The sequence below is a fragment of the Orbicella franksi genome, chromosome 7, assembly GCF_964199315.1.
Source record: "Orbicella franksi chromosome 7, jaOrbFran1.1, whole genome shotgun sequence".
Classification (NCBI taxonomy): Eukaryota; Metazoa; Cnidaria; class Anthozoa; order Scleractinia; family Merulinidae; genus Orbicella; species Orbicella franksi.
In genome coordinates this window covers 30,866,525-30,893,148 of record NC_138151.1, presented here as the reverse complement: position 1 = coordinate 30,893,148, position 26,624 = coordinate 30,866,525, and the positions used below count along the sequence as shown (strand labels likewise).

The window sequence follows — 26,624 nt, the reverse complement described above, 5'->3', positions numbered from 1 at the left end:
CTGTTTTCAAATTCCTGTGAAATTAATTTGGTCCCATTATTGATTTTTTTTTTCGCATCTGCTTGTTTCAGGCAGAAAACGTGATCCGTCAATCCTTACAGGCACGCTTTTCTCCATGGTGATCGGCCAATGTGCCTTTACGGCGATCCCGTCTATCCGCTAAGGGTGCCCTTTTTAGATTTGGAGTTTTGACCGACGAAATGAAGGCTTACAATACAACAATGAGTACTGTAAGGTCTTCTCTGGAATGGCGATTTGGGGAAATAGTAAATTATTTCAAGTTTTGGACTTCAACAAAAATATAAAACTTGGACTTAGTAGCATCGCCAAAATGTATATTGTTTCTGCTCTTCTCCAAAATGCCCTAACTTGTCTTAATGGCAGCAACACATCTACTTTTTTTTATCTTGATCATGATCCACCAACAATAGAAGAGTATTTCTCCTAGTTAAATCAACGAAAAGTTTATTTTGTAATCCGTATAAAATATATTTAATAAATGTATTGAATATACTAAAATAAAAACCGCGTTTTCTGACGAGGCGTTCAACACTAAACTCAACTGGAAAAATTATTTTGAAGACAAATTTTTCCATAAAAGTTAACAATGCCTACGACTGTTGCTGTTGTTGATTTATCATGACCATCATCATCTGTTGCTGCTGTTGTTGTTGTTGTTCTTGGAGCATAGTGGAGATCAAATTTTCTTGATATTGGTTCTTTTCGTTCTCCCTCTCCATCATGTTCTTCTGTTTTTTCTTCCTCAGTTCCAGTTATTGCTCCTTCATAGCAATCTCTTTAGCAGCCCGCCTTTCCTTTAAATACTCACCAGCATCCGCTGTGCTCCTGCGACTTTTCTTTCTTGGAGCTTCTAAGGGATTACCTCCTTTCTCTCTTTAGCAGTTTGCTCCATACGTTCCAACGCTTGCTTACGCATATCCTCGGCTGCCGTCAATGCATTCTCAATTATCTTACGCTTAGTTCCATCGACGCTCTCCATCTTCTCCTTGGACGCTTTCTCCTTTTCTAGAATTTCCTCTAGAAGGACATCAAGCTCCGAAGTTTCCACATCAATACCGGTACTTTTCTCCTCCATCTTCAATTTAGCTTGCATTCTCTTAGTTAGTAAGTTATACCGGTCACGCACAGACCTTGCTATAACTTTAAACTTTAGGGATGGCATTGCGTTTAAATTCTCTGCTATTGTTTCCCATGCATGGCCTCTTTCGGTACTTCTCATTTTAAAACAGTACGGTTCTTCTACGAGGACTTCCCGACACATAGCTATGACGTGGTCATTATTCCAAACAAAGCGGATTTCTGCCAAAGTGTAAACAGAAAAGATTTCAGATTGTAGAGTGCTAGAATTTTAATGTCTCAACCATTTTTCTGTATTACGGTATCTAATTTTGCGGAGAAATTTCCACCTATATATCGAAAGTTCGAGAGTAGGTTATTCAATTCTTGAACTTCAGCAGTCTTCAAGGAATTATTAAGCTTAATCTTTATTACCCAGGCAGTGAGGCCTGGGTTTAAATTTCGGCTCCGTTTTCTTTTCTTTTTTTTTTTTTCCTCGTTCAGTCACAAATCGCCGTCTGGTCTATAACGCGCATACGTCACCCCTGCATGCGTACAGCACATGGAATTTTACAGAAGTTGCCGTCGTGAAAAGTTAGCACGGATTCCTTGATTTCTAGGGCGATGAAATCACATACAAAGGAACACACCGTTCGTAGTAGACCAACACTAAAGGACTTTTTAAGCGTTTTCGCAACGGGTCGGTCTGCAAGATTTACGAGAGATCAAGTTACGAGCGAACATTTTGAGTGAATTTATCAAGAATCATGTTATACCAAAGGAGCCATCAACCGAGGCTATCAACTCTTCAGCTTGATAAAAAGCATCTTCAAAAGCGTCATCGTATGATCGTGAACCAAGTAGAATCCCAGCAAGAACTCAAGAACGTCTGAGCAACAAGAGCAGAAAGGTTAGAGGATTTGTTTACGAATGTATCTGTTCGAGTACACCTAAGTAAAACGCTCTGAGAAACTTCGTAAAGTATAATAAAGATAAAATCTCGAACTAAACGATATTCTCTCGTTATTTTCTTGTAACAGAGTTATGTGTCTTTACAAGAGTGAAACCCATGTAGCGAATTATTGTACATTTAAGCTGAAAGAAACTAATGTACATGTATGTTGACCCCAGCAAAACAATTCTTGGCTTGCACTGTCACGCAATCCTGACGCAATAAAAAATTTATTCGACAACCATTTAGTGGATTAAATCAAGAAATTTTGATCTTATAGGAGATTAATAAAGATGACACTTCGCTAATTTTTAAGTCTGTGCGTTTTCCCAAGCTCAGATATTCGTCGAAATATTTTGCACAAATTTACAGAGACCAGTACCTCCGCGGTACGCCAACATTGCGGCCGGAAAATAGTGTAAACATCTGGAGCTTACTTTGGCTATCTAGGCGACTGATTATCTGTACTAAACAAACAAACATTTACATAAGCTCTTTTCCTAGTACTTTAACTGCTGATTGGGCTAAAAATCACGACATAAGTATATGTTTTTCGACAAACGCGTTCGTAGGTCTATGTCACGCACCGCCATAACTCGGAAATTTAAAATGTCTCGCTTGCTTGAGAAACGTAAATAACAACGTCAAAGGCTGAGGAAAATAGACTGAAACGTTTATAGGCTGATAGAAAGACCTTGACTCTTTTCACGCCCTAAAGACCTGCAAACGTGTAATAAGCTATTAATCGATGACAAGAAATGCAATCAAAAGCAGAAGAGCTTAAGCACATCGATTCAATTGAATTTCGTACAACTTCAAATGTAGAACATTTAGCTCAATTGCAATATAGCTAGTGCTTCTCAGTATAACGACTGCCTGGGTACACGCAGCAAAGCGTCTAGTTTATAATAATTTACGCACGGCAGGAGTTAAAAATACTTGACTTCACATTAGAAGCTACGCTAGTTTCAAGTAAGCACTTGGCCCAAGTGCACTTGAAAATCCCAAAGTCGCACCACAGAATTCTTGGTTCGCGCTTGCGCAGTGACGTTCACGTTACTTCAGCTCGTCGTCCTCCGGTCGTCGTCTTGGTTGCTTAAGCTCCCTAAAATTATTTAATTCTGGCCAGATCGAATTGTTGTTGGTAGCGATGACAGCGAAGAAACTATTTTTTCTTTTGGCTGTTTTAACTACTGGAATATTGCTAATCGTCGGACTGTATGAAAAGCAAATGAAGATGAATCTCAACACAGGTAAGAGGTTTGTCTTCTAATCACGCAATGTAAACCATGTTGGAATTTTCCAAATCAGAACTAAAAGAGCACACTCAGATCTTGTGTTCTCTATACCCATATGTCTTTAGCTTCTACGTTCCCACAGATTGCTAACCACATTGCTGCATTGCCCAACTTAACACCCAACTGATTGCAAATATCACGAGAAACAAATACAAATCATGTATGTCACGAAATTTGTACTCTAGGATACAGGTTTATAAGTTTTATTTCCTGTGGTCCTCACGCTCCTTCTAACCGTTTGAGAGCTACAAAAAACTGCTCGAAGTCAAACTTTCGAGAACTGAGAAAATATTTGGAAGATAAAATTATTGTTAAATAAAGAACGTCATGAAGATAGGAAACTGGAACGTGAGAACGCTATACCAGAGTGGAAACATAGCACAGACATCAAGAGAGATGAAGAAGAGAGGTATTGAAATCATGGGAATTAGTGAGACACATTGGACAGGACAAGGAAAAGCAGTACTGGAGGGGGGAGACACTATCATATACTCTGGCAGAGAAGATGACAACCACAGAGGCGGAGTAGGAATACTGATGACCAGATTCGCAGCAACGTCACTCATAGATTGGACACCAATAAGCGAAAGGATAATTACAGCCAGGTTCTATTCCAAGCATGTTAAGATGACGATTGTACATGTATATGCACCAATAGAGGATGCAGAAGAGTCTGTAAAGGACGAATTCTACGAGAGACTACAGGATGTGTTGAATAACAAAAAAGAACATGATATGCTGGTAATCACAGGTGATATGAACGCAAAGGTCGGTGAAGACAACCGAGGTTATGAGAGAATCATGGGTAGACAAGGCATTGGGAGAATGAACGACAATGGAGAAAGACTTTGCGAATTTTGTGATATGAATGATTTGATAATAACAGGAACGTGGTTTCCACATAGAGATATTCACAAAGCCACCTGGGTATCGCCGGATGGAAAAACGAGAAATCAAATAGACCATGTGCTGATAAACAAGAAGTTTCGTAACTCAGTAATTGACACCAGAGTCTATAGATCAGCAGACATTGGAAGCGATCACCATCTTGTATGCACGAAAGTGAAGCTAAGACTAAGAAAACAACAACCCAAAGAACAGGGAAGTATAAGGGCAAGGCAAGAACAGTTGAGAGAGAGAGGAACAGCGCAGGATGGCGTACATGGGATGAGGCAAGAGCTACTGCAGCCAACAGAGAAAATTGGAGGCATTCTGTGGAGGCCTTATGTGCCACGAGGCACAAAGAAGCTAAGTGAAGTGAAGTGATTTGCATCTCGACTACTCGCCAAGATGCTGTCAGAAAGCCATACAGTTATTCTACATCTAACGCATCTAATGAGGTATATGTAATTAAAAAGGAAAAGAAAAATTATCAATGATCAATCGCTAGTTTGTTGCCTTTTTTGTCTCGTGATCTTGAAAACACACTTTATCCTGGATATAGGTCGAGGGCGCATTAAGTCAGTCTAGAGTAATGGTATGTAAATGTTTTGCTTCGCATGTGAACTGGACCGTGGTAATGGTCGTAATTAATAACCGTAGTTGGGTTTTAGTTTATTTTTTAGAAGTATGGAATAGACGTTTTTCTGATGCGGAGCTTGGAAAGGGCACTGTGATAATGACAAGACTTCGGGAAAACACTGACTGAAACCCATCAAGAGAAAAAAAAAATTTAATTTGGCGTAATCTCAGCGTGAAGCTGCTATATTGTTCTGATTTCAATCAAAAAATCAATATATTTAACGTGGTCGGTACGCTTAGATAAAAAGCTAGTTTATAGGTACGCCACGAAAAAAAAAAAAAACAGAAAAAAGAAATTATAAGAGCCTTTTGAAGGTATATAAATTCAAATAAATTAAGATTAAGAACTAGCTAATATTAAAATGTAAGAATTAACAATGTGGTCAGAAGTAAAATATATAAGAAAATATGAGCATTAAAAGCAGTAAAAATTGATTTAGAGTAGATCCACTTCGCACTCAGAGTTCCGTGAGATCTAATGTTTTTTTAAAAGTTGTTTTTAAAAGTAGTGTACGTTTGTATCTTTCGAGATTCGTCCGGTATAGCGTTCCACAATTTCCATGCAGCGTATCTCCATGATCTTAAGCCGAAAGTTGTTGATTGTACTTTTGGAAGGTCCAGTATTGTGGTGCCGCTAAGGTTAAAAGTGGAGCACCTTACTGTTATAAGATCTCGTAAACTTGCTAGTCCTGCATCGCTGGCCAGTATCTTGAAAACAGTGGATTTGCATAACTTAACGCTGCATTTGCATTATACATGAGACTTAAAGCGTTATAACTCTACGTAACGCTGGTTTAAAGTAGAAATTTAGGCCAGCTTTACGTATACGTGTAAATACAGGCCCTGTCCACACTACACCAGAGAAATAGAAGGTATCACATGGCCGCGCAAAGATTTTTTGAATTTTTTGTCGCCAAACATAGCAACGGATCGAGTTGAATGTAGAAGAGCTGTCTTGTTTTGTAGCCTTAGGCTACAAGTCCTCGAGTGCAAGTTTGAGCCACACTTCATTTAAAGACGCTCGAATTTCCAGTTTGCTTACACAAATAGAACAAGTTAAATTAGTAACTATAAAACTACGGGACAACAGCCATTTTTCGGGAGGAAAAACCATCCAAGTGTGCTTTCGTGACTGATAGAGACACTGTTAATTTGTTTGCTTTGTTTGCGGTGTTATTTCCCATTTAATTGTTGGCTACACAATCAACATGTCAAAATCAGAACAAAGTATTCACGGCTTTTTAACTTTTATAGTAAGTACAGTTAGGGACGGTAAATACGTTTGTTAATGCGCACACGTATTACGCTTCACGCAAAACATGGTTTATATGCCACAAGCGCACTAGGCTGAACAACTACGCTACCAAGTACACGACTAAAATGAGAGCAAATTTTTTCTTCTGTGATCAAATCAAGTTTAAAATGAACCTGTACTAAAGCCAGGAATACCAGAACAGATATCGCTAATATCATCATATCGCTAATCACTGACTTTTAAAGGAGAAGATAATTTTTTGCAAACGCTAATAAAAGCCTTGCACTAAGTTTAGCCACTCGCCGAGTTAGCTTCAACGTCCGACGGTTAATATATTTTAACGCTTAATAAATGACAAAAATTAGCATTTTGCATTTCTCTCCCGATTCTTTCCCTCTTAGAACTCCCACCTCCCGCTCTTTCCTCTCCCGCGTCCCGCTACCTATTCTCCCGGGCTCCCACCCCTCCCCATCCACCTTATAGCTAATTAGCCGCTAGACCAAGCTACCCAGTCCACAAAAGTAATAATGCTTTCTCTGTTTTCGTTAATTCTAGTGCCAAGTCATGATGAGCGAGCGATAAAAGAGGGTTCAAATGTTCGGATTATACAGGTATGTTCATTACACTGGTACTAACGAATGGACTGAAGTGTTACTGAGAACTTTGCAACGGAGGCTTACTTACTTACTAATTTACGCCTTGTACCCCTCCTGGGGTATAGTCCACCTACAAGAGTCCTTCGATTCAGCTATCTCTGTCGTGGGCTTTCCTTTTATCTGACTCCAGGTCAGCCCCAATCTCTGGATGCCTAAATCCAAGTACCGTCTCCATGAGTCCTTGAGCCTTCCCTTTTTCCTCTTTCCCTTGGGATTCCAGGACAAGGTTTGGTTTGTGACGTTGGTAGAAGGCTTCCGGAGAGTGTGTCCTACCAATCTCCAACGTCTCATCATGATCTCAGCATCTGCAGGCTTTCTTTTGGTTGGTTCTTTGACACAGGTCGTTGTTGGTAATGGTGGTTGGACAACTTATCCGTAAGATTCTTCGTAGACGTGAGTTGACAAAGGTCTGCATCTTCTTTGTGGTTGTTAAGGTTGTCCTCTAGGTCTCCGAGTCATGCCGTAAAACAGGTTTGATGTTGCTATGAAAGATCCTGATCTTGGTCTGAAGTGTCAGATCTTTGGAGCTCCAGACATTCTTTAACTGCAGAAAAGCTGCTCCTGCTTTGCCAATTCTGGCTTTTTAAAATCATCAGCTTCTTTGCCTCCTTGGATGTTGACTACACTGCCCAGATATGTGAAAGAATTCACCTCTTCCAAGAAGTCATCATCCAGCCGAACTGGCTCGGTGATCATAGTGATAATCTTGAGGACCTTGGCGTTTCCCCTGTTTATGTTAAGACCAATTTGGAAAGAAGAATCTCTTACACCGTTGGTCTTCTTCTGCGTTTGCCGATGTGTGTGGGATAATAGTGCCAGACAATCAAGCTGCAGCCACGGTCTCCTCTGGATTCCGTTTGTTACCTGTGCCGTGGCTGTTCTCACAATCCAATCAATTACAAGCAAAAACAGGAATGGCGAAAGTAAACAATCTTCTCTGACTCCTGTTCTCACGTTGAATGCTTCAGAGGGCTGCCCTCTATGAATGACTCTGCACGTCAACTCCTCATATGAGGATCCATAATGCCGGAGAAGCTTCCAAAGTGTATCTTTATCCACACTGTCAAACGCTTTTTCGAAATCAACCAATTAATGTATAGGGGAGAGTTCCACTCACTGGACTGTTCTATGATGATCCGTAGTGTGGCGATTTGGTCCATGCATGATCTATCCTTGCGAAAACCAGCTTGCTGCTCCCTAAGCTTAGTATATCGACCACATCCCTCCTTCTATTTAGAAGGGTCCTATTGAATACTTTCCCTGAAACATCCAGAAGCGTGTTCCCTCTGTAACTTGTGCAGTTACTAAGATCTCTTTTCTTTGGCAACTTGATAAGATATCCCTCCTTCCAATCAAGTCGAACTTCTTCCACTACCAAGATCTTCTCTAAGACGGGGTATAGTATATTCATGGTGGTCTCTATATCTGCCTTAAGTGCCTCACAAGGGATACCGTCGGGTCCAGCTATCTTGCCATGCTTCAGTTGTCTGATTGCCGTCCTTATTTCATCCCTGGTCAATGTGCCGCGCTCTATATCCATGTCTTCGGCTGCTGGCAAGATGTCAGGTGGGTCTTGTGGACCTGGTCTGTTGAGCAACTCTTCGAAGTGTTCTACCCATCTTCACCTTTGCTGTTCCTCCCCCAAAATTTGTCTACCTGCCTTATACTTTACTGGTCTTTCTTTCTGTCAACTTCTTGGTGGTGTCATACCTACCTTTCATATTTTCTACTCCTGCTGCTGGATCAGCTGCCTCAGCTAGTCAATTTATGTATCTCCCCTCATCTGCTCTGATGCTCTTCTTGGTGTTCTTCTTAGCTGCCGTTTTCTCCTTTCTCACCCTACTCTTGCTAAGCGTTTCTGCAGAGATCCAATCCTTGTGGTGGTATTTCTTGGAGCCGAACACCTCTTTACAAGCTGACACAAAGGACTACTTAACCACCTTCCAAGTACTATGAACAGTCTCGTCGTCTTCTATCAAATCCGGCAATATTTGATACCTGTTCTTGACTGTGCCCTGAAATTCCCGAGCCTCCGTACATTCTTCAAACCTTCAATGTCATTCCTATTTCGTTGAGGTACTGCACCCGTCCAGTTCTTCGTTAGTTTTAGCTTGAGATTTGCAATAACTAGATGATGATCTGGGGCAACATCGGCACCTCTTTTCACTCTCACATCCTGAAGTGATCTTCTAAATTTCTTACCAATGCAAAAGTGGTCAATCCCATTTTTTGTCGACTGATCTGGTGACAGCCACGTTGCCTTGTGAATCCGTCTCTGAGGAAACACTGAATCACCTAAGACCAGCTTTTTAAGAGCACATAAGTCTGCTAGTCTTTCCCTAGTGTCGTTCATAACGTCAAGCCCATGCTACCTCATTACTTCCTCATATCCAATGTTGTCGCTTCCTATCTTGACGTTAAAATCGCCATTAAAATGGTGACATCGCTTTCAGGAAAGGTATCAATCACCGACTGCAGTCTGTTGTAGAACTGATCCTTAACTTCATTTTCACTGTCATTTGTCCGGAGCGTAACACTGTATTACATTCATGCTAATTTTCCTCTTCGAGGTATGGAACGACGCTGTGATTATTCTCGGCCTATGCGCTGCCCATCCAATGAGCGCCTTTTGTGCTGCTTTTGATAACATCAGGGGTACACCTTGTGTATTTGGGCTTTCCACATCGTCATGTCCTGAATACAGCAGCAACTCACTTGAATTCAGTTTCCTTCGGCCGGACTGAGTCCATCGAGACTCACTGATTCCAAACAGTGTTAGGTTGTGGGCCCTCACCACCGCCTCAACTTGGAAGTATTTCCAGTTTCATAAATAGATCTGACATTTGAAGTTCCCATCCAGATAGCTCTTCTATCGAAAAGGGTGTTCGGCCTTGTAGCTTCCAGAGTCCTCCGCCATTCACCACGAGGCGTCATCCCTCTTCTTTGTGAAGGTCCTCCTCTCCCAATAGCGGAGGTATCTTAAGTGATTCTTGTACGCGTTTCTGTAGCAAGGAGCTGTTTTACGGGGTTAGGCTGCTAGCCTCACGCCCAACCTTCCTTCTTTCTCATCCGGGCTTGGGACCGGCCATGGCGAAATTAACAGAGGCTTACTGCCTATCAATAACGTCGACATGTTGTGCATGCTTGGCTTAGAAATTAATTGTACATGGCCAGAATACCTTGCTTGATCTTTCACCGGGGGAGGGGTGTCCATATGAAAAGGTCGGGCCTGGAATGCTCGTCGGAAAATTGGAATTAAACTCCTAAGGGAGACCTCAAGCTTTATTTGACCCACTAAAAGAAACAACTTAAAACGGAAATGAAGCGGTTTTAATAACTGTTATTTCTTCGAATAAAAATAGAAAGAAAAGAAAGGAGGATGAAGAAGGCACATTCAAGCAAGAATTCTTTCCCCCGCCTCGATTAGTTCTCGAACTACTTGTTAGGACGAGCAATTCTTGTAATTCTGGTTGCAGCTGAGACTAACAAACTACTTACTTCTTTTCTTATTCATAGGACTCATTTAATTTCAGCACTCCAAGAGAGTTAAGACAACAAGAACGTAGAAAGCTGGTTAAAACGTATTGTCAAAAGACTGGGCACAATATTGGCATGAAACGCCCTTCTCACATTGAAGTGATTCCGTCTCTCAAAATACTGTACTGTATAACACCTAAAGTGGCTTCCAGGCAGTGGAGGAGCATGCTGTATCCTTTTAACGAGGATCGAAGGATCATAAAATTGGGTCAGTTTCCTCCTGACCAGCAAAAGCAGATGTTGGAAACATATTTCAAGTTCACGTTTGTTCGTGAACCGTTCGAGCGCATTCTGTCAGCTTACAAAGACAAGTTTGTTCATCTAAGACAGGGAGACCGCAGAACTCTTGAATTTCACGGAAGAGAGATCCTGAAGAACTTCCGTCCAAACGCTTCAAAGAGTGCACTTGAAAAGCTTGATGACATCACTTTTCGTGAGTTCATAGAGTATTTAGTAACCAAAGGAAGCAACAAGAGTACGCGTGTTATGGACTGGCACTGGAATAATTACGCCAACATATGTGGAATGTGTGCTATCAACTATGACTTTATAGGTCATTACGAAACTTTTGATCAAGACTTGGCAGATTTCAAAGAGGCAGCGGGGTTATCACCTGAAGAGGCAAAGAGATTCAATGCTCGTGCCAGCAATAAATCCGATACCGCCTCCTCTTTACTCAATTATTACTCGCAGATTCCCGTAGAATGGATCGACATTCTTGGTCAGTTGTACAGAGCTAGCTTTGAGATGTTTAATTACGACTTTCCGGGACCTCTTGAGAGTCTTTTTGAGTAAAAGAAGAGAGAACAGTGTCGAAGGCTGGCAACCTGACATACCATGAACACTTTAGGACATAACATGAACATTTCAGGAGCATTTGCCTAAGACATCAGGACATGTTCGGTTATTGGAGCCAGTCGATATTACGTAGAACTTATACCAAGTAACGAGTTGTACACTCTGATCGAGTTACCATAGTGACTAGAAAATTCCGGAAACTCTCTTTCAAAGGAGACTATTACGTTTTTCAAGGAAACCCCATTTTACAAGATTGAGGCTTTATAACTCGGTAAAAGTTACTGACACGAGCGTGGCTGCGATTGCTATTGCACTTGAGGAAGAGAATGGGCACCAAATTAATGCAAGCTTATTAAAACTACGGCTGTATATTTGTGTGCAAAGGAACCATGCATTGCGTCTGTGTTTTTATGATTTAGTCCGTTATTTTGTGCTCCTTGATATTCACCTCTGAAAATCATACTACAAAAATTATTCGCTTCAGGCCCAGTGAGCATTGGTGAATATTCACCTCTACTTTGTCTTGGTGAATATTCACCAATGTTCACTGAGCCTGAGGCAAAAAATTGTTAAATATTCAACATTTATTGATATATCAAATATAAATGTTAAGGCCTTGACAGAAAACATTAATCGGGTTTGTATGTATCTTAAGTTGTGTGTCTAGGGCATCTCAATCATGAAAAAATGTTCTGAAGACCCACTCTGAAATTTTGTCACACACGGCTCTGAACTTCATCTCTCCGGGCCATCATTTTGGTTTCCTAAACAAAAGCCGATCACAGTTAGGTAACGTCATCATGCCAACGAATCAATCTCAGTCAATCAGCATTTTGCGTCCAAATGTGGGCGCACCGATTCAAAATTCAAAGCGGTCGATGGCAGCTATTTACTATGATGGCAGCCTCTTATTCCCCTTTCCTCTCCTTCATTCTTTCCACGCGAAGAGCGTGCTCGCAGGCTATTCATTAGGACGAAAAACAACAGCTATGACAGGGCGGATGAGCCCAGCTTAAGGTGGTATGGTACCCTAAAATATGGCGATGTTCATGAAAAATTCAATTTCTTGGAAATACAAGACTTAAGACCCTTGAGGACTGGTCAAAAACATTTTGAAACGATCTTGCAGAATTTCCTTCCAGATGAGTGTGAAATTTAAGGAAAGTACACAGTGGTATAAGTTTTTTCACGTGGCAACGGCCATAGCAACGACTGTTTACTATAAGAACGTGACCAAAAATATAGATTATTTTTAACTTATATGAACGAAACTATTTAGGAAAAACTTTTAAGACATGCAGAACTCGATTGGTATAATTATTTGTGAAAAGCTTTGCCTCAAATTGCCATCACAGGGTCATTCATTTCCCTTATTCATTTCCCTTATGACAAGGAATATTTCGCACAACTGCGGTAACTTTTTACAAAATAGAACAACCATTGCACCCCCTCCCCCGAGATCCAATCTGCACCCCCCCCCCCACTATTTGTAGCTCGTTAAATGCTTAATACTTGGTATAAAAAACTTAAAGTGCATTTTTCTCAAAAGTTTACTTTTGTACCGACTGACTTCGCGCCAACATTTCTACTTTGCAAGGTTTTAAAGTAGAATTTCTTAACTTGGGCTCATCAAAGACCAATAGTGTCGTGATGATATAAACCAAAAAAATCGTAACATTTTAAGGTCTGTCACGTGACATGAGATGATTTGTCCACTGGGTGTGGTAAAAAAAATAAGGTTATTTCCAAATAAAGCTGTAAAAAGCACTGAAAATAAGAGTTAACTGTCAAAACTTAGGTTCATATCACAGAACAAAACAGAAACTTACATGATATGCTTATTTGACAGTCAATTCTTGTTTTGTAAAAGAGCAGGAAGTGTTGGCGCCAATACTATAAAACACTACTTCAAAAGGCTGTGGCTGGTTTCCATAGCAACCATTTTGGGTGAAACTCTAGAAATTTAATTTCTCTTCTTGAGTGCAATAGCACGCAACTGATCTTTCTTCACCATATTTAAACAAACTTTTTGGTCCATATTGAGGGTACCATACCACCTTAAGTCAACGGCCAGCACGTCAAATCTAGCAGGCTTGGGAGGCCGGGTGAAGAGTAAAATAAAAACGAGGAGTAAAACCTGACCAAAGATCCATAGTGGAACCATAATGGTGAATGGACGAGGCACTTCTTACCTTTTCGCAGCTACGCTCAGAGCTACGCTGGTATCAGGCTGTACTGGTTCCATTAGACCCTGGAATACTACCAGCAACCCATGCAGGGTCCACTACGCAGTACCTCAAAGCCTCCGTATCTGAAGGACATTCCGCGTCCTTGCTGGTGGGCTAACACAACACGGGAAGCAACAGCTACCGGTTTTAAAGCAATGTGGTATGTTTCAGAAGTGGCGCGAAATTAGGAACAAAAAGATGAAATTAAATTATTGTCGAATATCTACCGTTGCTAGGAAACGACTGATAAATTATTCGGCTGTTGCCAATCTCTTCAGCGTTAAAACTTCAAACTACTTCAAACCACTATTTCAAATGTATTTGTGACCCGAAGTTAGTACCTTAGCTTGAGTCGAAAATTGGAGTTGAGATTTCACGGGTTTTATCTTTTAATATTAAACCGCTCCTTTGGATATTTGGCAACTAAATCATACCTATGTGTTTGTATAAATGCTAATTTTTAGTCGCCAAACTGTGTCAGAATTTAACTGAAAATTAGCATTACATACGCGGATTTTGCTTAATGTGCATGGCTAATAAAGGGTTCCAATCACTTTTCCCCCCTGATGGGTCGATCCACTTTTAAAAATTAAAAATCCTCAGTTAGAATAATTTCCGAGCACTTGAATTAACGTAATTAAAACAGGCGATGAGGCTCTCTAAATGATACATATCAGATGGAAGAATTTACAAGCAGTATTGTAGGTCGGTAACGTACGTTTTCCTTCTCACAATTAAACAGCCCTGCCGAGGATTGCAACGAAACTCGAGCTAGCCTGTGCTACGTTACAGCCGCCCTCACCGGAAGAAAAAAAAATCAGAGAAAGCCTCTCTGTGTTACCGTTGACAATCGTGTTGTAAACCACGTGACTTTTCCAGGAATGCGTGAAAAATTACGTGATTGGTTGATCGATCGTTTACGGGTTGCAATATATCTTTTCACGGTTAACTTTGCTCATTTGTGAGGCAAATTCGGGCTATTTTGTAGCTTCTGTCCGATATTACTTTGCACTACATTCTAATGCAAATGAGAAAACTAACCGTGAAAAGGGTTATTTCTCACTTCAGAAAAGCCCAATCTTCGCTTAAATCGATCTGCTAACGAAAAGACAGTGAAACAATTACATTTAAATTTGGCCAAGTCGAATCATTGTTGCAGGTACTGACGATGAAGTGGAAGAAGCAATCGTTGCTTTCGGCTCTTTAACAACTGGAGTATTGCTGATCTTCGCAGAATATGAACTGTATTCAAAGCAATTGAAGACGAATCTCGACACAGGTAAGGTTTTTTCTTACAATCATGTAGTGTAAACCGTATTTGAATCAGTTCCAAATAAGGACTAAAGTAGTACACTGCAGTTGTGTTTTCCGCGCGCAAAAGTTCTCACAGATCGCCAACACGTAACTTACTCTGACGGGACAAAGCCGAGCACCACAGATATTTCACGATATCTGTATTCCATGATATAGGTTTAACAAGTTTTATTTCCTGTGGTCTTCTCGTTCCTTCTGATCGTGCGAAAGCGGCAAAAAAAAAGAAAACCAAGAAGAAGAAAATTGCTGCAAATTTAATTATTGTTACATTGTAATGCAAACGAGAAAAGTTAACTGTGAAAAGGACTATTGTCAACGCAAGATAGCTGAATGAAAGAAATGTTAGCGAAAATTGGTTGAAGATTGACTATCATCAGGAGCCATAATCGGGGACGGAGACCATAGGTCTTGGGATCCGCGCGCACCTATGATATGGGACAATTTTTCTATTTTTAGAACAAATTGCGCCATCCTGACGTCATATATCCGCGCGGATCCACGCACATGTCGGGGGCTCTCACGTGGATGCTGTCACGTTGCGTGATCAAATGGTGAGAGTTGCGGGATTCTCTTGCGTATTTTTCACCGTGATGGCAGGGAATAAGGCAGGGAATACGAACCAGGGCGCTTGTTTGTAGTTTTATGCTCTGAGCTAACGGAAAAGGTGGATTTTTCAGGATCGAAAACAAGACTTCAATCTCGCGCTGGGAATGAAAAATAAGAACTGCTTGCGCTTGTTGTAAGCTTACGCGTATGTTTTTGCGTTTGTTCTGACTTAAGAATATAGCAAGAAAACTCTCTACTCTGGTATCGAGTTAATTTTTGAGTATCTCAGACAATGGTTAATCATAACCAAAACCTGTTTTGATGGTTTTTTATTGTTTCTGCTTGTTTAGTGAGTTTGCAAAAGTTTTTGAAAGGAAAGTCTGACACGTACAATTAGCTCGCATAGTGCAGCTCGCGCACTTTCAAGTCCGAGTCGGTGTTTTCAATTGTCAACAAATCTTGACAAAGATTTCTTTCGTTATCTTTTGTGCTGAGATGCTGCAACAAATTTCACGAACGCAAAAAAGGCTACTAACATTATATGTGTTTCTTCAACATAAGCATAGTAAAGTTTTACACTGCGAAAATGAAAATAGACAAGGAGTTTTGATAACTCGATCAACAAAATCGAAATGGTTATTCGAAGTTGATTAAAGAAAGCGTCATTGTAACTTGGCTGATTATTTCTGCTTTAATTATATATTTCCAGCTTAGCTTTTAATATGTTCTCAAACATTTATCAATCTTAAACATGTTTAAAAACTGTAGAGTTATTGTTTGAGTTCGATGTACGCTTTCACACGAAAGTGCGGCGCGGCGGAAGTCCAATTTGTTATGTTTACAGACTGTACAAAACACGCATCGGCGGGCGCTCTCATTCATCGACAACAGAGAATTTACTGGATTTTACACAAATAAAACTGAGCAGCATCTACGGACGTAAAGTTATTGGGCCTTGATGAAACAGCAAGCGTTGCTTACAATTCAGGCGAAACTCAAACTAGCAATTATTTTGTTTTACTTTTCGGTGGCGATAGACTGGCAAATTCCTCGCAAGCGTGTGGTAAGAGGAGCTAGGAAACCATGAAGTCCTGAAGCTCTGCTATATCTAAATATATCCAGCTAGTATTTTGCTGTGTAATGGAAAAGCTGTTAATCTTCAACATGTGTGAAATTTAAAGTGGGGTAATGTACAGCTCATGTAAAAGAAGCATCCGTCGGAACACAACTTGGTCAGCGATATATATAAGCTTAAAGCGGAACATACCTAAATTCGACACGGTCTTACTTCACTCAAACTGGAGCAGCTTACGACGAAAATACTTAATTAAGCAAAATTCCAACAGACGTAAACGCGTTGAGTTGTGGGCCAAAAACATGAAAAATCTCGGGAATTTCGGACACCATTTCCCCAGCGCGACATCCGCAGAAATCCTCGCATCATGTACGCGCGTGTGCCGCAGGCGATGGCGCAATTTGTTCTAAAAATATAATTATTGTCCCATATCATGGGGACAACCCCAATACTTGAAATGGCGCACGCTTACGGTCTCCGTCCCCGATTATGGCTCCTGCTATCATTTAACTAAGATAAAGTGCAAGAAAAGCATGCAGTAGTTTGAAAAGATTAAAAATTTCAAAACGTGCGATGTTCAAGTCAATTTTTCAATAATTGTTCACGCTAAAACGTAATTCGAGTATTATTTTTGCCGATGGTTTATCGGCGGGAGCTTTACCAGTCCTTTATCAATAGCATTTAAAGATATTCAACAATAAGGATTTCACCAAACCGAATGAATTGGAAAAAAAAATGAGGAAATCCCCAAAAACAATTAATGTAAAAATCACTGCAAGGGAAGTTCAAATGCATAGTCTACATAGAAAATCCTGTTCGCTTTTAACCCTTCGAATACCAACTACGCATATATGCGTAATTGATGGTCGTGCTCTTTGTACCCCTTGTGACGTCATCAATTTAAATGTCATCAGATATTCTTGATAAGCAGATAGTAGTGCTAGGCTAACCCTTTCCGCACAATGGTCAGGTTTAGATATCGACGACATTCCGACGTCGCAAATCGAAAAACAAGGTTATTAGTATTGGTGCAAAAACGTTGGTAAAATGGTCCACAACGCCTATGATTGATCAAGGTCCATTTCTAGGCTTCGCCTGTAGTAAACATCCAACTTTTCACTCCAGCCAGAAAGAACATACAATGCAAAAGGTAGCCAGTGTAAAAGGGCAGAGAAAAACAGAAAGGAAAGGGCCAACAAACGAAATTGAGAACGGTTAATGGCAAAAAAAAAAGTGCAAATTTTGGCTTATGCGCATGCCCGTAATTGAAGTTTTGCTCAATTTTGTACCTAATCCTCGAAAAATCTCTCCTTTTGGTAAAAAAGCTTTTTCAGCAAAACTATGCTTATTTAGCGTCATGGCAGCTAAAAAACCTGACTAAACGGTTAAAAATGGTATTTTTGGGCGAAAGTTTGGTATTCAAAGGGTTAAAGCATAAAATTCTCCCAAAAAGATGGCCGAAAAGAGGAGATGTTAAAGAAACTTCGTTGAAGATTGAATATTATTCAATACAAAGCCTAGAAAAGCATTAAGAAGCAAGAAAACGTCTAAAATTTAAATACTAAACCGGCGAATAGTGCTTCTCAACCATTAGCTCACGGGAGTTTAAGCAAAATCAGTGGTTTCTTGATTCCCTACCGCAACAGAAAAAATTTTAGCTGTCTACGAAGCAGAAGTCACTACCAACACTAAAAATACTATAAAATTTCGCCTGACAGTATTTATTACAGTATTTATGTTTTGCGGTTGATATTTACCATAACTTCGACAAATCGACTCAAGCGCTACTGTTAAAGGTTAGAGAATTGAAAGTTTAAAATAACTTCAGTGCCGATGATTTCAAATCAGGAAGACTTTGCAACTCCTTTTAAAGATATCTCTAGCTGTAGCCACTTGACAAGTAAGTTCAAACAGCAACGGAAGAAATTAAAACGCGACGGCAGTTTCTACAACAAAAATTCGCTTACCGCAAATCTGGAATTCACTTTAGTGTGAATCTTCCGCGCAGTAACTACTTCCAACAAAAGTTGTGAAGTTTGTCTCAGTCGCTGATAGACTCGATCGTCAGGCCACTAACTAGGCAACTTACAGGCGAGCGGTGAATGGGTCTTAGGCGGAATGAACGAGATTTCTTTAAATTTCTTTACATCGATTGCGTTGTAGAAGATGTTACGCAGTTAGTTAACTGACAGTTACCGTAAGCTTCACTATATCTGCATTCAGGAAGAGGAGGCATTGTAGCAGCGGAGAATTCTCAGAAGGTTTTTCATGCCATTTATTGATGTTTACTTCCAAAGGGAACTCCGGAGTACAAGCTCAGCAACATAAAAAAGACCCACTTGACTAACCTGCATCCACATAAGTGATGATGCTTTCTGTGTTTTCTTTCCTACTCAGTGCAAAGTCATGCTGAGCAGGCGATAAAAGAGGATTCAAACGTACAGACTATACAGGTATGGTACTTACACTGGTGGTAACGAATAGAACGAAACTACTTGTACCTGAAGACTTGCCAAGGACGGTGTATTGCTGTAGACTTGCCGTACATGTTTGGTTTGAAAATTGTGCATGTCAAGAAAGATATTCTGGAAATATCTTCCTTGATCCCATCTAACAAGATTAACAAGCTACTTACTTCTTTTCGCATTCATAGGAATCTCATAGTTTCAGAACTCCTACAGAGTTGAGGCAACAAGAGCGAAAAAGGCTGCTTAAGACGTTTTGTCAAAAGACTGGGCACGATGCCATGCCAGACCTTTTTCACATTGAGGTGATTCCGTCTCTCAAAATACTGTACTGTGTAACACCTAAAGCGGCTTCCAGACAGTGGAGGGAAATGCTGTATTAATTTCACACTAAGAAAAGGCATCCACGGTTACGATTGAATTCATTTCTTCCCGACCAACAAAAGCAGATGTTTTCGTGAATTTATTCAATATTTAGTAACCAAAGGAAGCAACAAGAGTACGCCGGTTGTGAACTGGCACTGGGACAATTACGTCAACATATGTGGAATGTGTGCCATCAACTATGACTTTATAGGTCATTACGAAACTTTTGATCAAGACTCGGCAGATTTTAAAGAGGCAGCGGGGTTATCGCCTGAAGAGGTAGAGAGATTCGATGCTCGCGCCAGCAATAAATCCGATACCGCCTCCTCTTTGCTGAGTTATTACTCGCAGATTCCTATAGAGTGGATCGGCATCCTTGGACAGTTGTTCAGAGCCAAGTTTGAGATGTTTAATTATGACTTTCCGGGACCTCTTGAGAGTCTTTTTGAGCAAAAAAAAAACAAAACAAAAAAAAAACAGTGAGGATGGTACAGTTTGATCATATCTAGCTTTTCCCATCGTATATTCGAGAGTTGTGTCGTCGTTGAGAAATATGTAATCATGATAGTCCGTTATCCATTGCGACAAAGAAAAGTATATTTCGTCCAGAAGCAAACAGTGTTGGGATCAAAGAAATAATTATAACTCACATGTCTTTGATTGTTTTCTTGGCACTTTGCTCGGTTACGTAGTACTATCACTCGGTTGCAGGTCTGGGGATCACCAATGGTTTCCTTTGGGCCCTTCCGTTCAAAGGGATTAATTGACAACCGCACGAGACACACCCCTATTCACTAGGGTTACTTATTTTGAGCGTATGTCGTATTGTATTTCAGTTTCTATCACTCTCGTAGCATTCCGCATCGCTTTTCTACCTCGTGTAGTTTTTCTCCCACCAACCCTACCTGTTTTCTGTATTTCTTAGCGACAGGGTAGGTGGCAGAGAGGTTTATTTCCCAGTTTTTATGTTCTATGATTTATCTCGTGTCTTCGGATGTGGAAATAAATTCCTCTTTTGGCCAAAAACAAACGGTGTTGTTTATGTGTTGTTGGCCGGGACAATTTGAGAAGATGAAACCAAGTATGGAGAAAGACACTGTTCAGTTTCCGCGAGATAAACAAATGGCTTTCGAGGTGACACACTTGCAGTTTGTTGCATTGGGTGTTGGCAAAATGGAACTGACGAAAAAACGTGGATCCTTTCACTAAAGGAAGCGATTTCGTGTTAGTTGTTGACATTAACTCATGGAACTAACGCTCATTGTACTGTAGGATTTCAAAGGAACATGGTGTATTTCAGTAGTCACACGATCGAAATTAACCAAACAGTGTATGAAACTAAATTATTGTCGACTACTAGCATTGCTAGCAAACGAAGATTAATTACTAATTGGGTCGTTACATCTCTTCAGACGGTAAAACCTCTATCTACTGCAAATTACCAATCAAAGGTGGCCCGGAGCTGATATGCGTCGCACGCGCATAGGCCGTGGGGGCCGACAAGGCCGCGCGTGCGCATACTGTAAGCAGTGTATGGCTTGTTTGTCGTGTTAGAGCTTCGCTCACCCGTCTTGGATTTATTTTACATTTTATATCGGTAAGTTTTAGCCATGGCCTTGCGATCTTGCTATAATCTTTCGGTTCAGTTTGGAGATTTCTAGCATTAGAAGTACCATGTTGTGCAGTTTTCCGTTTCTGTGTGGCCGTGGACTTTACCAGGAGCTAGCCATTCTTCATCTTTTCCCATCGTCTATGTCTTCAACTTCCCTTTATTTCTGTTAGTTTACACGCTTTGTATTTCTTGTCGTGTCCTAAGGATGTTCGGCCGCCAGGGACGGCGAACTTATTTTGTGGTTTAATCGCTAGATTTATTTAAGATCACTTCGGTTTCTAGAATTAGAACTAGAATTTGTCTCCGGTCCTCATGACCACACAAGGCTTTGCATTACAACATTTGTTTGTTTGTTACAATTGTTGGATCCAGTGCAGCCTCTATGTCTCCTGTTTCCTAGCTAACAAAGAGAGTCAATAACAAAAATGATTTTTTCGCATGAGACGATATTTCTGGAATCAAACTTCAGCATGTCTCTAGCGTGTTTTGCCAATATACCTTTAGGGGTTTTCTGATGTGTTTCAGAAGTCGCAAGAAATAAGGAAAAATATAAATGAAACTAAATTATTGTCGCATATCTGCTATTGCTAGGAAACGGCTGTTAGTGAAATCGGCTGTAAGATCTCTTCAGACGGTTTAACCTCAAACCACTACAAACGTGACTCGGAGTTGGTACGTTAGCTTATGTGGAAAATTTTGAGATTTCAGAGATTAAATCTTTTTTTGCAAAAACGGTGTGTAGATAATATTAAGCCGCTTCTTTGGAAATTTATAATGCAATTTTAAGAAACAACACAAAGTCTTTTAAAAACATGTTTCAACAGAATCTTCTGTCATATTTAGTTTAAATTACAAAGTACAGAGTTGAATATATAGTGTGCGCAAAATGCTAATTTAGTGACTATAAGAACAAAACGAAACATGACAATGTAAAATATATTACATTGCATTGTCATTTAGTATGCTAAACGATGTTATATGACAAAAACTCATTCGAGCATAACAAAGAAACAAGCAGTTCTGTCTACTTCATGCATAAAAGTTCAATTCTCGTCGCCTGAATCAATGATGGAAGGCCTTTCTTTCTTCTGTGATTGAGGCCGAGACTTTTCGTCTGTTTGGAGAAGGAATTTCAAGGTGCGTCCTGTGTAGTTCGGCGATGGATTTCTTTTGAGTTGTGACACTCCCTCGAGTGCACGATGCCCGGTGGATAGATTTTTTTTCTTTTAAATACCGTTCAGTGGCACTCTGCGTGATTTTAAGGGATTCCAGCTCGTTATCATCTCCGTTTCTTTTTGTGAACTCGTCGTAGAACTTAATACTCAAGACTTTGTCAAGATCTTGCGGAGCCATTTGTTTCAAGATATTCTCAAGATGGCGGGACTGGCACCAGCTTCGGAAGACGTTCGTTCATTCACTGTTTTGTGGAGCGGGGCGTATTTTGACTACGTTTATTCACAGCGACAGAGTTAAGTTCTTGTGTTGCTTCGTTTGAAACTACCGGAAACCTGGAAACATCTAGCTTCTTGAGATGGTTCTGAATTTGTTGTTGTGTGGTTTTCGTTTGTTTATGTTTTTCTGGACTCGGTATCATACGGATCTTGAGTAGATGTTGAAGAAAAATCCCCAAGATATTCGTCAAAATGGACACTGAAAGTTGGAAACTTCCATTAAAGTAGGTCTTCAGCCTGAAAGAGCTCATAATCGTCATTCAGAAACTGTAATTAATTAAATTCGTCAGTCGTTTTGGAAAAAAACAACAATAACAACAAAGCTTTGGCAATAATAGTTGCAAAATTTGACACACAATGGCTTTATGCCTTTCATTTTCCTGAAATTTCATTGGTTACTTTAAACTAACCTTGAAATCTGACTGGTTGTGTTGTTTTACTGTCCCATTCTCATTGGGTGAGAAAAAGATGCGGTTTAGAGTAAAAACAATAGTGCGATTCATAAATAAAACGCACCACTGAGAGCCAATCAGATTGCTAGGATAACCAGTGATTTCAAAATGGATTCAATAAGGCAATTAAATCATGCCTATAGGTTTGTATCAATGCTAGTTTTTAGTCCTCCAATTTTGTCAGATTTCAGCTAAAAATTAGCATTACATTCCATCCCTGATGTGTTGATCCACTCTTTATCAAGTTATGCTGAGGTTATGTTTACCAATATAATGACTGAGCATTTGTGTGGTACCAAGCTGCGAGCACTCCAACTGTAAAAACCAAAAACCCTGAATTAGCTTAATTTGCGAGCGCCCTAAAACAATCACAAAAAACATGGATTACGGTAATTTAAACAGACCTGAAATGAGGCCTCTAAAAGGAAACCGATTTGAATTCTTCGGCTAGCACAATGACTTGTTAGGATTCTCTTGAATTTCTATTCCTGAAGAAGGCTTTCTTTTGGTGCAAAGAAAGCCACATCACATTTCAACGAATGCCAGGTTTAATACTTGTGCAGAATTCAGCAGCTCGCCTTGTCACCGCGTCGAGAAAGCATGATCATATTAGGCCGATTCTTAGGCGTTTACTCCAGCACCCTGTGCGCTATATGATTATTTTTAAAATACTGTTACTGACTCTATAATTGTTTTCAAAATATTGCTATTGACTTAAATATCGTCACTGGCTCTAAACGATCAAGCACCTAGCTACATCAAAGATCTGCTGAAGTATAAGAAATTACGATCTTCAAACAAACATTTGCTTGATGAGCCCGTGGCTAATTTAAAAACACATGGTGATAGGGCATACTCCGTTGCTGCTCCAAAATCGTGGAATAAGTTACCATTGAACATCAGGCTATCATCGTCAGTTACCATTTAAAACTAAGCTTAAGACATATCTGCTTGCTAATTCTTTTGATTTATATTTTTTTATCATTAGCCTAAATTGTATTGTAGTTTTTTACATTAATTAAGAGTTATGGTATTGTAAAGCGCTACGGACAATTAATGGAGTATGGCCCTATATGAATGCATTTATTTTTTTTAATAATCACTCCTCAATACTCTTCCGTGCCTTTGATAGATTAACATATTGTAATATATTAAAGTCAATTTAGCCTGTTTACAAATAACATGCCGCAATAACTTTAGTTCGCTGAAGTGCTACATGATACCTATCAGATGTAAGAATTTATAATCAGCATCTAGGTCAGTACTTATGGAAAGCTTCGATTGGAATCAACATAGTTGCAGAGTTTCAACAATTTCTGCTCAGCGACCTGATCACAGAACATACTGAGCGCTGGAAATTAGTGAAAATTGTCACGCACGTGTTTCTTCTCACAAACAACCCCGCCGAGAACTTGAGCTAACCTGTGTTACATTACAGCCGCCTTTCCCGAAAGAAAAAACAATCGGAGGTAGCTTCTCCGTGTTACCGTTGATAATCTTGTTGAAAGCCACGTGACATTTTCAGGAATGTGTGAAGAATGACGTGATTGGCTGATCGATCGTTTACCGGTTGTAATGGCCCTTTTTAACAGTCAACTTTGCTCATTTGCATAAAATTTAGCATGTGAGGCAAATTCGGGCTATTTTGTAGTTTTAGCCCGAAATTGCGTCGCATCTACGTTGAATTACATTGTTTGTAAAGCAAATGAGAAAAACTAACCGTGAAAAGAGCTATATTTCTCACTTCACTAAAGCCCCCAGTCTTCTCTCTAATCGATCTGCTAAAAAAAGACAGTGAAAAAATATTTCATTTTGGCCAGGTCGAATCATCATCGCAGGTGACGATGAAGTCGAAGAAACAAACATTGCTTTTGGCTCTTTTAACAACTGGAGTATTGCTAATGGTCGCAGAATACCAACTGTATAGAAAGCAAATGAAGATGAATCTCGACCCAGGTAAGAGGTTTCTCTTGTAATAATGTAGTGTAAACCACGTTTGAATCAGTTCCAAAAAAGATCTAATAAATACATTTAGGCCCGCCTAAAAGCGTAGCTCCTAGGCCGGGTTGTTCAGAGCCCGATTAAGCTAAGCCAGGAAAAGGTAGAATTTTGATTTAAGTTTTTTAACTTTGCGGTGAGGTTTTTTGTATATTGTTTGACCTTATGTTTTGAGTTTTAATAATCACCATATACACAAAACAAAGCAGCAAAAAAAAATTGTAGAGAAGAAAACGTTATAATTCGGTTAATTTTTAATCCTGGGTTAGCGTTAACCGGCTTCCGAACAATCCTGCCCTGTTTTCAACAAGTTAGCCTGACATGAGGCCGTGATCCAATCGAAAACCAACACTTGATCAGCGGTCAACTTCAAAAAACACGTAAACTTGAGCCCGCGATATGGTCACGTGACACTGGTCAGCGGATACCTTGTTTTGACTTGTGTCAATTGATCGTAGCATGGATGTCCAATATCAAAGAAGTACACGGTAAACCAAGGCTGCATGTCTTTGTTAACCTATTATTTGGAGTATAACCGCCATGTTGCGCGACCCCGTCGTACCCGTCGCCGTCGCCGTCGCCGACGCCGTCGTTGTCGTGCTTACGCGCCTACGAGCAATACCGTTAGTCATGATAACCATGAGAAAATCAACTTATGGATTTCCTTTTCTTTCCTATATGAGTATGGGGCTCCGCTTAGCGGCCCTTCTGGCCGCCGGAGCTCCGCTAGAAAAGAACACTGGTGTTGTGTTTTATTTTATGCGCATAAGTCCTCACCTTCAACGTTCCCACAAATTGCAAACCATATTGTTCTATTATCCAAGTTAACGCCTAACTGACTCTGAAAGTACTTCAGATATCTCACGATACTGATTTGTATTGTTGGATACATTTTAACATGTTTAATTTCCTGCATTCCTCTCATTCCTTCTGACCGTCCGAAAGCGACAAAAAACCGTTCGAAATCAAACTTTCGTTTTATTGTAATGCAAATGAGAAAAGTTAACCGTGAAAAGAACTATTGCCAACCCAAGATAGCCCAATAAAAGAAATGTTACCGAAAATTCGTTTAAGAATGACTATCTATCAAGATAGAGCATAGAAATACATACACTAGCCGGAAAAGGTCAAAAATTTCAAAACATGCGGTGTTCAAGTTAATTTTTCAATAATTGTTCACACTAAAGCGTAATTTGAATATTATTTTTGCCGACGGCTTTGCAGTCATTTTATCGACCGTGGCTATATACCATTCCAAAATCAATAAGCACTTCATGACTGGCTCCGAGGGAAACAGTGAGTTTTGTTTCCCCGAGACTTCAATGTTCCCCGAGGCGAGGCTGTTACAGGACTTAGGTGAGCGGTGAATGGGTCCAAGATGGAATGGACGATACTACTTTGAATTTCTTAAGTTTGTAGCGATTGCGTTATGGAAGGCGTTTAATACGTAGTTAGTGAACTGACGGTCACTGCGAGCCTCGCCATATCTGCATTCAGGATTCCATGGAGGCATTGTAGCAGCACAGAAATTTTCAGCTGAGTTTTTCTGCGAATTATTGATATTTACTTCCAAGAGGAACTTCGGATTACAAGCCCAGTCCCTTAAAAATACCCACTAGACCAACTTGCCTCCACATAAGTGATGATGCTTCCTGTGTTTTCGTTCCTTCCTAGTGCAAACTCATGTTGTGCGAGCGATAAAAGAGGATTTAAACGTACAGACTATACAGGTATGGTACTTACACTGGTGTTAACGTAAAGGCGAATCTTTGTTGACGTCATTGTTCATATTTTCTTCTCATTATCATACGACTTCAATCAGAGAAGGCATTACGCTAGATACGAATTGACTTCAAACATTTAAAGAACTTGTTAAATTTAGTAAGTGGTGAATTCTTTGGCTCTTTGGGTGTAGTATTTATGGAGAAATGGGTTTCCCGAAACTGCAAAATTTTTAGGTGGAAAAAGCGCTAATGAGCTCATACATTCTTTGTAAAATTTTGAGTCTTGATTAAAACCCGCG

At 40.0% G+C, this 26,624-nt stretch overlaps 2 protein-coding genes, 1 long non-coding RNA gene and 1 pseudogene across 3 annotated transcripts in view; all 4 read left to right on the top strand.

Moving 5' to 3' along the window:
• Positions 1 to 18,734, top strand: part of LOC145492029 (uncharacterized) — a 37,022-nt gene extending 18,288 nt beyond the window's left edge. Inside the window, exon 2 of the long non-coding RNA XR_014049911.1 lies at positions 18,655 to 18,734. This is a non-coding gene — a long non-coding RNA (uncharacterized LOC145492029). The remainder of the gene's footprint in view (positions 1 to 18,654) is intronic.
• On the top strand, positions 708 to 12,547 carry LOC145492836 (carbohydrate sulfotransferase 14-like). The gene is made up of 3 exons (XM_081472216.1): positions 708 to 3,282; positions 6,659 to 6,714; positions 10,276 to 12,547. The coding sequence occupies exons 1-3, from the start codon at positions 3,180 to 3,182 to the stop codon at positions 11,089 to 11,091; spliced, it is 975 nt and encodes a 324-aa protein (XP_081328342.1). The 5' UTR covers positions 708 to 3,179; the 3' UTR covers positions 11,092 to 12,547.
• A 269-nt stretch (positions 18,735 to 19,003) lies between the features above and the next one.
• Positions 19,004 to 19,571, top strand: LOC145493723 (carbohydrate sulfotransferase 12-like; annotated as a pseudogene).
• Positions 19,572 to 23,675: 4,104 nt separating this feature from the next.
• The window catches only part of LOC145492031 (carbohydrate sulfotransferase 11-like), a 7,687-nt gene continuing 4,738 nt past the window's right edge, over positions 23,676 to 26,624 (top strand). The window contains exons 1-2 of the mRNA XM_081471345.1: positions 23,676 to 24,559; positions 26,276 to 26,331. Coding sequence (XP_081327471.1) covers positions 24,448 to 24,559; positions 26,276 to 26,331 — 168 coding nt within the window. The 5' untranslated portion in view covers positions 23,676 to 24,447. The remainder of the gene's footprint in view (positions 24,560 to 26,275; positions 26,332 to 26,624) is intronic.